A 9,421-nucleotide genomic window follows, 5' to 3' on the forward strand; every position below is an offset into this window, starting at 1 on the left:
AAAAGTTAGTCCAGTTCCGTTGTGGTTCAGTGACGTCATGCAGTGAACATATGTGACATTAAACGCGGTTTGAGGAACAAATCTGATTAGTTAAAAATAAATAAACAGAGTGTGCTTGTCCAAAATCCGGGGGGCTAATTAACATTTTCCTGAAATGTGTTTTATTGAAATTAACAATTTATATTCAACAAGACACTCCGTGGAGCGTTTAGTCGCTGGGGTATTAATGATATAGGCTTTTCGTAACTGATAATATGGTGCAAAAATTTCTGGTTGCTGATCACAGGCGGCCCAATCGCGGGTAGAGTGGTTTACTAATACTATATAGATGTAGTAATACTATATGTACAATATATTAAACATTATATAATTCTGTCTGTGATGTATATATTTCAAATATAATTTATCTACATGTACCTACCACTACAGAGCGTGAGTTTCGACGGAACACAGCAGGAATAAAATGAGAACACCCAAAGTACATGTAGATAAATTATATTTGAAATATATACATCACAGACAGAATTATATAATGTTTAATATATTGTACATATAGTATTACTATATCTATAGTTTTAGGAAACCACTCTACCCGCGATTGGGCCGCCTGTGTGCTGATTGGCTAAAAAGGAGTGCAATTACCTATGCAAATTGCAACTGGGACTGGGAGCAGAACTAGAACAGTCAACAGAGCCTGGGAACGAATATCTGAATTTTTCACATTTTGTTTTGAAAGTTTTGGAGGAAATTAATAAGTTGAGAATGCAACGAGCATATCATAAAAAAGACAATGCTTAAGTAGCGAAGGTAAGAGTGCAAATTTTTTCATCTATATTTTTCAGTCCGGGAAGTAAACAAATGCTTTGTTTACATTTCGAACTGCTGTATTTGTAAAATATGATATACTAACTGAATATCTTACACTGTTCTGGTTTGCTATGCTTGTAAATGAATATAAACCAGAGTTTTAATTCTGAAGAAGTTCAAAAGATGCGAAATTTGGGCAATGTTTATATTAAGAGTCTCGCTTTTATTATAAGCAGAACCGATGCGCAGACCAGACTGTAGATCATCTTTTGGTTTCTGATGCAAATATAGTTAAAGATGTACAGTGAGTATTTTAAAGACTAGAAATCAGTCTTTAAAATACTCACATGTGCTTGTTTATCCGTAATTGCACTCGAAACCATGCTATTACCTATACTAACACATTTTGACAGTGGTAGAGGTGATTGGGCAAATATATTATTTTGAGTGTCATTGGAATTAGGGATGGGATGGATAGGTTTACTGGGAGATGTTCACCGCCCCGAAGCCGGAGAGGATACTAATTTTCATGATCAAGAACATGACAAAATGAGATATGTACAGCCGACAGCCGACATCACAAGCCCCCCCCCCCTAACAGGGCCCCTTTGCAGCCCTTGCACTATTGACAGTGAGTATTGTGTTTCATTTAATATGGTATCTTGACCTTGAAAAGTTGAAAGAGGTGTCAGACTTGTAAACCTGTATTATTCCAGTCATTGCAGCCACAGTAACAGACTCGACTTGTAAACCTGTAATATTCCAGTCATTGGAGCCACAGTAACAAAGTTTAAATTTCACACGTAGTGATTAATGATGATCACTGTGGTTGTATTTCGGTCTTACACTCTTGCGGTCTTGTTAGGCTACACCATGACAGTGACAGTATTATCAATATCCTTAACAGTATTATTTGCAAAAGTAATAGAGAAAAGCATCCAAATAAACGGCAGTTTGCGCAAGCCAAATGCTGCCGAGATGACAGTATTATCAATGTTTAATATCAATACCCGTAACAGTATTATTTGCAGCAAGAGCCACAGAGAAAAGCATCCAAATAAACAGCAGTTTGTGCGAGCCAAGTGACAGTATTATCAATATCCTTAACAGTATTATTTGCAGCAAGAGTAATACAGAAAAGCATCCAAATAAACGACAGTTTGCGCAAGCCAAATGCTGCCGAGATGACAGTATTATCAATGTTTAATATCAATACCCGTAACAGTATTTATATTTGCAGCAAGAGCCACAGAGAAAAGCATCCAAATAAACAGCAGTTTGCGCGAGCCAAATGTTCCCGTTCCAAAGTTCTTTGTAAAATTGAACTTTTTGTCCTTTATTTCAAGTTGAAATTGATGCTAATTTGTAATTGAAATTGATGCTAAACTCGCTCGTTGTAAGCGGCCATCTTGAATACAGCGCGAATACGATTGACGTAATTTGAAATTTTGTGGCTAAAGATCCGAGATCCGACAAAAATGCGAGGCGAAACCTTAGGGACCGGTCATTATTTATGGTGGGGGGTGGCACCGAAGAGAAAAGGGTTGGGTAAACAAAATTTTTAGCAAGTAAAAGGTTGGGTAAATGAAAAACAGAACATGTGAAGGGTTGGGTAAGAAAATTTCAATGTAATTTTTGCGCACAACTATTTCAATTATTAAAGACTTATGTATAAAAAGCATGTCAACTGTCAAATTGTCAATCCAGTACATAAAAATCAGTCAGAGTCACTCGACTCACTATCATGATAATTGTTAGATTTTTTAGGTGCAATAGCTGCCCTCATCCTTTTTTTCTTCGCAACTTTGCTACGTTGTTCTTTCTGCCTTCTGGCACTTCTTCTTTTCTCAGATTCTAAAACCGAAGTAGCATCAAATCTTTTTCTCAATTGAGAGAGCAAAAATTGTAGATTGTTAACAAGACTCTCAACATTATTCAAAATGGGTGTTAGTTGTTCGACAGAAGTGTCTATGAAACCTATTTCATCATTTGCCCAAACTTTTGGAGACATGTTTACATCCAACAACTCCTTTCTTCGACCCATTAACTTTTCCTTCATGTTTCTCACAGAAAACAAAGTTCCTTCCATATGTTTCCATGCTCTTTGATATGCTTGTTAAAAAGGGACAAAACATCAAGATGCGATAGATACATATCAAGTGTCATATATGTATACCAAGATGCGGTATATACATACCAAGATTTAAATATATATATCAAGATTTAAATATATATATCAAGATTTAAATATATATACATCAAAATTTAAATATATATATCAAGATTCATATATTTATATCAAGATTTAAATATATATATCAAGATTTAAATATATATATCAAGATTTAAATATATATATCAAGATTTAAATATATATATCAAGATTTAAATATATATATCAAGATTTAAATATATATATCAAGATTTAAATATATATATCAAGATTTGAATATATATATCAAGATTTAAATATATATATCAAGATTCATATATGCTTTAATGAAGTACTCCATAGCCCGCTCAGTGTCACCGCTGACCAAATATATGTTCAACGTGAACCAGTGAAATACTGTCAAAATACTGTCTCGTGCGCGTGTATGTAAATATGGCGGGCAGGCAATCATCTTCTGCAAACCCATCTGGTAATTTAGATAATACCGTAGAACTAAATGAGTCAACTCTAACAGAAATTGTTAGAAGAGTTTATGACTCAGTGCAGTCAGTAAGTGAAGAAAGGCCGAGTCCGGAGAATCGTTCTACAAATGCCTCAGTTGAAGACGAACTTGCGCAAAGATTTAATAGTTTACCACGCCGTGGAAGTGAGCAAAGACCGCAACTGCCGAAAGCAGACATTAGAACTTTTACGAACACGAGGCCTAGATTCAATCCACAGGTCAATTACGGACACAGTGGGGTAACGAGAGGAAAGGGAAAAGGCAAAGTAAAGACTACAAAGTCTACAAAGGCCAAAGAGGCAGTTAATATTAGGAAGGAGTTAATTTTGCTCCCATATCCGACCTACACGCAAGTCCCTCGCTATGAGCATAAGCGGAAACTTCAAGAGCTTGGCCTGATTGTTGATGGATTTCCCTTAGATAAATCATGGAATGAGAACCAACTACGGCTGAAGGTATTTTTGTTTAATCAATGAAATTGTCATACAAATTGGGCTATTACATTTATTATATAAACTGCCCCCCCCCGTCGAGGACCTCGTGTTTTCAGGATTTTTACCCCTCTGGAATGCAAAAAAAACTAAGATTCTACCCCTGGAAGAATCTTTAACCCCTCTTGAAAAGCTTTTCCATACTTTAATCCTTCTGGAAACAACCTTTTTTGTTGATTACCTATCTAGAAAATATGACTTATTTACCCTTTGGAAATCGAGGTCCTCGACCAGGGGGGTGGTGGTGTTAAGTGTAATAGCCCAAGAGCATGAAACATAGATTCATAGTCATACAATATTTTTATCAGTTTCTCCATTGTCTTTTTGCTGAAGTTCTTGTATTCTTGTTCTAATATTAAAATAAATCACATTGCAACATCATGTCTTACTAGTACTACATCCATTCCTTTGTCTTATTTCATTTTACTTTAATTCTTTCCCATATGTTAATTTGTTCTTTACTTTAATTCTTTTCCATATGTTACTATCTTAATTTGTTCTTGTAGATTGGTGGTGCTTTTGTGCAAAAATTAGTGGATGAACAGGGTGAATTTGTTGCCTTTGAATATGTAAAAAGCATTGGCCAAAATATTTGCCCCTTAAATCTATATGCCAATAAGGAGCCTTCAGGAGAAAATATCTACAGCATGTGCAAGCAAGGGCCTATTTATATACGGGCATGCACAATGTTGAAGGTGTGGGCACTTGATGAAATGCTTGAGTCAGATGGAGCATCTGAGACTGGAATGGAAGATGAAGCTACCAGTAGTCAAATCTCTAGTAGTCGTAGCCAGTTTTCTGGAATAAAAAGATCCAAACAGTCAACTCTAAGTGTAAGTGAGAAAAGAAAGTGTGTACACTTCAATGCAGAAGAAAGGCATGTTGCTGGAGATGAAATCACCATTGTAAGTTTTTTTGTGGCAAAATATAAATAACTTATGTAATAACAATGTATTTAGTATGATAAATGCATGCAAACACAGTGTAAGTTTCATTTATGAAGTTACTTTCACAGCATAAAATTCATATTGAGCTTTAACTGTTTCATTGATACTAATTCTTAACGTATATAAGTACTTTTTAAACTACTGTACATAATTTGTTAATTTGTATTTGGAATGTCCCTTAAACCATTGTGACCAAAGTGATTATTGTGTTGGAAGGTCCCAATAGCAATGCCTTATGTTGTGATCTTTATTTACCTAGGATTGTGATGTAATTGGCACTTCCAATAGTACCTCTTCACCTACAGTTAGGTATGTGCAGGGTGAAGCAACATGTACTGGCATAAGATTTAAAGTTAAGACTAAAACTAGACAACCGATTATTCAACATATCATATAATATAAGTATAACAGTTTCACTTCCTTCAATTAACCATGCATCTTAAACACATCATTACAGAAGATTGTGAATTTCTATGTTTCAGAGAGGATATGAAATTCATTACATAATTAATTACGAATTTAGCCAAAATAATTCTGGACTTAAGAAAGTATTCGTTTTCTATGTGATCTATCATATAATTTACGGATTCTTTTCTCTTTACGATTATTGTAGCCAAGCAGGCAATAAACCATCTGATAAGACTGCCTGTGATTTGGATGAAATTTACGCCACCTTGCTTTTCGACGAAATAAATTCCGACGTGCTTGACGATGATCCTCTCGTTTTGAAAGATATAGTGGAGACTAATGCCGATGACATTGACGACAACATTGAAGAGAGCATTACATTAAAAGAAGTACTGACAGATCTTGGAAAAGCAACCTCTTATGATCAAGTCTCGATGTTTAACCTAAGTCGAAATCATATATGGGAGGGAACGAAAAGAGCGCTTAATAGGAAGTCATTTAGTCCTGAAAATAAGCTTTCCGTAAAGTTTACGGACGATATTGGCCGGTCAGAAGGCGCGGTAGACCTGGGAGGGCCAGCAAGGGAATTCTTCACCCTAATTACAGAATGGCTGGTTAATTCGCGACTTTTCTTCGGAGAAACAACGACGAAGTTCCTTTCATTGAACGCAATCTGCTTGGAAGAACGAGAGTACTTCATGACCGGGCAAATCTTCGCGATGTCGTTGGTACATGGTGGTCCCGGTGCCAATTGTCTATCAAGTGCATGCTATGATGCGGTAATAAATGCAACGGGAACGCTTAACCTAAGTGCAACACTTGATGATATTCCTGATGTTGAATTACGAGCATCGCTTGGAAAGTTATTACAAGCTTCTGTAGTAGATGACGCTCGGCGAATAATTGATGATGAAAAGTTAGATACCGTATTTGATATGGCTGGCACATTTCAAATGATCAGAAGCAAGGCCGACGTTGAGAAGGTAGTTCAGCGCACTATCAACTGGTATGTGTTGGGGAGAAGCCAACCAGCATACTCAAGTTTCAAGGAGGGGTTGAAAACCTTAGGTGTACTAGAAGCCATGTTGAAATACCCAAAGTTGTTCAGAGAAGTATTCTGTTACAGATCTCAACCTCTAACCGTTACGACAGTACAGTCTATCTTCAAATTGGTGCTTTCCGAAGAAGGTTCAAATAGAAGAAATGCCGAAAGTCTTATCCTCTCGCATTGGAACGATTTTCTACAAGACGCAGAAGAAGATCAAACGCAAATAAGCTTATCGGAGGTTTTGTTTTTTGCATCTGGTTGTAAAATTCTTCCTGCTCAAGGCTTAATCGGTGAACTTCATTTTTTGCACGAACCTGAAAAGGATGGAAAGCTATCCAAGTTCCCCAAAGCTAACACGTGCGCGTGTATCCTTAAGCTGCCTGTTGTGCATGTTGATTACGAAAGCTTCAAGAATGCAATGCTGTTTGGTTTGAAAAACGCTCGTGGGTTTGGTTGTGCATGAAAGTTGTTGTGGATTCGGTTGTTCCACATTATTAATCACTACGTAAACAGTAACGGCTTAGTTTAAAGTTTATTAACTTTTGCGACATTTTATACACGTCAGAAGACTATTTTTATAGCATAAAATATCTTTAGATGTTCAGATTTGTTAATCGGTTTAGATACACAGATAAAGTTTCTGAAACAATTTCAGCGGAAAAACTGCAAGAACATGGACTCCAGGAGAATTGTGCTCAAATTAAAAAGTGAAAAACTTGTTTTTCGTCATCATTTCATGCTTTGTTTTAAAATCTTGAATAAGCAGGATCATTTAGACATCCCCTAATTATTACCCTCCTGAAAAAACTAAAAGAGCCATGTTAATTATATTATATTGTGCAAAGCTTTACCCAAATAAAATTTATCCAAAGTTTAGCTAAACATTGTTTTCAAATTCATTTTCTTGATTACCATAAAGATGTTCCATATAATCAAGAACCGAAAGGTATTTTTGAATGCAATATTCATCGCCATTTGCTGCCTCAAGGATATGTTGCAAATCAGTATCCACTTCTTCAGTGTTTTCTATAGAAGATTCTGGAACAACCACATTGTTGGAAGTTTGAAGTTCTGGTATGTCACCTTCCTCATCTATTCCATAGTCAGACATATCTGGCTGAACATCTCCTAAAACATCTCCAACAGCCCTGTAATTGGTGGCACTATTGGACAACATTCCAGCAATCCACAATTGCCTGGGCGTTTTTTTGCTCTCAGTAGTAAGGCCATGATAGTTCCACTCTCTCGTGAGTTCTTCTAATGAGTTGTTAATTTCTGGCAGGTACACATACTGCAGACAAAATAGGTGAATTTCACTCAAGGGATTAAATAATCCACTTGTTTCTAGGTACATGAATACGTTCTTAAACTTGCTTACTACAGTCCGATTGACCTCCCTCCACAAACGTTCTATTCTTTGATTGTGAACTGACTTGCCAGTTATTATACTACCTCTGTTTAGGCCTCTTTCACGTAACATAAACTTAGCAACCTCAACATTCTCCAAGCCCTGATCTGAACGAACACGGGATGGTATGTTGTAACGACGAACAGCTTCTTGAAACAGTTCAAGAACAGTAATAGCCTTGTTATTTGTAGAAGCCCTTAGAAATACAATTAGCCGAGAGAACCCATCGATGCCACCATGAATGACAATTCTGTAAGGTTCAATTAATTTATGATCACCATCAATATGCCAGAGGGCATTTGGACAAGGTACAGAATATTTTCGCCTGACAATCTTGAAATTGTGTCTTCTGACTGCTGAGATAACTGGGTTAACTCTAGCAATAGATTCCCGTACACGTTTCTGCTGAATCATTAATTTTTTTGCTCTGAGTCCTCCTTCAACTAAACCAAGTCCTAAAAATAATAAGGAAAATATGGTAAGAAGATGTAACAGTTGTAACAGTATTTTTTTTTTCCTGAAAAGTGAACCTCCCATGTGGAAATCATATGCAATATACCATATACAACACGTAAAAGATGTGAGATTTTTACGTGTGTAGTCACAGAATATACCTGCTTCAGGATTTATTCTTAAAATTCCTCGAACATGCTCATCTAATTCGCCATCTTCAATACATGTATATGCATCAGCACCAATAGGCATATCAAATTCCCTGCGTCGGCGAGTCAATGTTTTGGATGAAATTCCAATAATTTTTGCAATGTCCACCCATTTCATTGATTCTTCACGCAGTTGTTGAACAACAGTTTTGTCAACGGCAAGTCTTGGCCGACAAGCATGCCCTAAATGCTGAGTAGAACAGCCGTGTTGTGGCAGGTGTATTGCTTCCATATCAGGAGACGCCACTGATTCGGCATGTCTGGCTTGATACCTTGTTTTTAGAAGACGCACAGAAGTTATGAGCCGTTCCAAATCTTCCAATAACTGATCAGGTGATCTGCCACCAACCCCAAGAGTGGCAACACGACTTGATAATAACCCGAGGGTTCTTTCAAACTCGCTAAGGCGGCATAACAGGCTGTCCACGCGATTTTCTTCATATTCTGCACTTAGTCCTGTGATTCCTTCTCGCACACATCTTAAAAACTCTTCGAAAAACTGTCCAAGATTGTCGACAAAATGCGCCATGCTACTTTTGTTCACCTTCTCTTTTTAGTTTTTATAAATATTTGGTCAGCGGTAACACTAAACGGGCAAGGGAGTACTTCATTAAAGCATATATAAATCTTGATATAAAATGAAAATAACGTATCTTGATATAAATTTACGAATCTAGATATTATAGTTAAGTGTTGATATAAATATATGAATCTTGATATATATATTTAAATCTTGATATATATTTATAAATCTTGATATATATATTTAAATCTTGATATATATATTTAAATCTTGGTATGTATATACCGCATCTTGGTATACATATATGACACTTGATATGTATCTATCGCATCTTGATGTTTTGTCCCTTTTTAACAAGCATACTTTGACACTTGCTAACATCTTCTACCTTTACATCTGCTGGTATGGCTGCAGATTGATACCTTTCCAAGTTTATATTCTCTTTTGGAACC

The 9,421-nt window shown here is 36.3% G+C and overlaps 2 protein-coding genes across 2 annotated transcripts; one reads left to right on the forward strand and one right to left on the reverse strand.

Moving 5' to 3' along the window:
- The first annotated feature begins 3,412 nt into the window (after positions 1-3,412).
- On the forward strand, positions 3,413-6,927 carry LOC114515624. Its single transcript, XM_028534914.1, has 4 exons — positions 3,413-3,937; positions 4,480-4,878; positions 5,180-5,229; positions 5,534-6,927. The coding sequence occupies exons 1-4, from the start codon at positions 3,413-3,415 to the stop codon at positions 6,837-6,839; spliced, it is 2,280 nt and encodes a 759-aa protein (XP_028390715.1). The 3' UTR covers positions 6,840-6,927.
- Positions 6,928-7,209: 282 nt separating this feature from the next.
- LOC114515625 lies at positions 7,210-9,014 on the reverse strand. Its single transcript, XM_028534915.1, has 2 exons — positions 8,399-9,014; positions 7,210-8,239 (listed from the first exon to the last, which is right to left on the reverse strand). Exons 1-2 carry the CDS (start codon positions 8,973-8,975, stop codon positions 7,254-7,256), a joined length of 1,563 nt encoding a protein of 520 aa, XP_028390716.1. The 5' UTR covers positions 8,976-9,014; the 3' UTR covers positions 7,210-7,253.
- Between the last annotated feature and the right edge of the window lie 407 nt (positions 9,015-9,421).

Source organism: Dendronephthya gigantea, unplaced genomic scaffold, assembly GCF_004324835.1.
Source record: "Dendronephthya gigantea isolate DGI-Jeju-01 unplaced genomic scaffold, DenGig_1.0 000004F, whole genome shotgun sequence".
Taxonomy (NCBI): Eukaryota; Metazoa; Cnidaria; class Anthozoa; order Malacalcyonacea; family Nephtheidae; genus Dendronephthya; species Dendronephthya gigantea.

Coding starts and splice junctions, on each gene's coding strand:
- LOC114515624 (XM_028534914.1), top strand. CDS start 3,413: ATGGCGGGCAGGCAATCATCTTCTGCAAACCCATCTGGTAATTTAGAT. Junction 3,938..4,479: donor AGAACCAACTACGGCTGAAG/GTATTTTTGTTT, acceptor TTGTTCTTGTAG/ATTGGTGGTGCTTTTGTGCA. Junction 5,230..5,533: donor ACCTCTTCACCTACAGTTAG/GTATGTGCAGGG, acceptor CGATTATTGTAG/CCAAGCAGGCAATAAACCAT.
- LOC114515625 (XM_028534915.1), bottom strand. CDS start 8,975: ATGGCGCATTTTGTCGACAATCTTGGACAGTTTTTCGAAGAGTTTTTA. Junction 8,240..8,398: donor AAGAATAAATCCTGAAGCAG/GTATATTCTGTG, acceptor TATTATTTTTAG/GACTTGGTTTAGTTGAAGGA.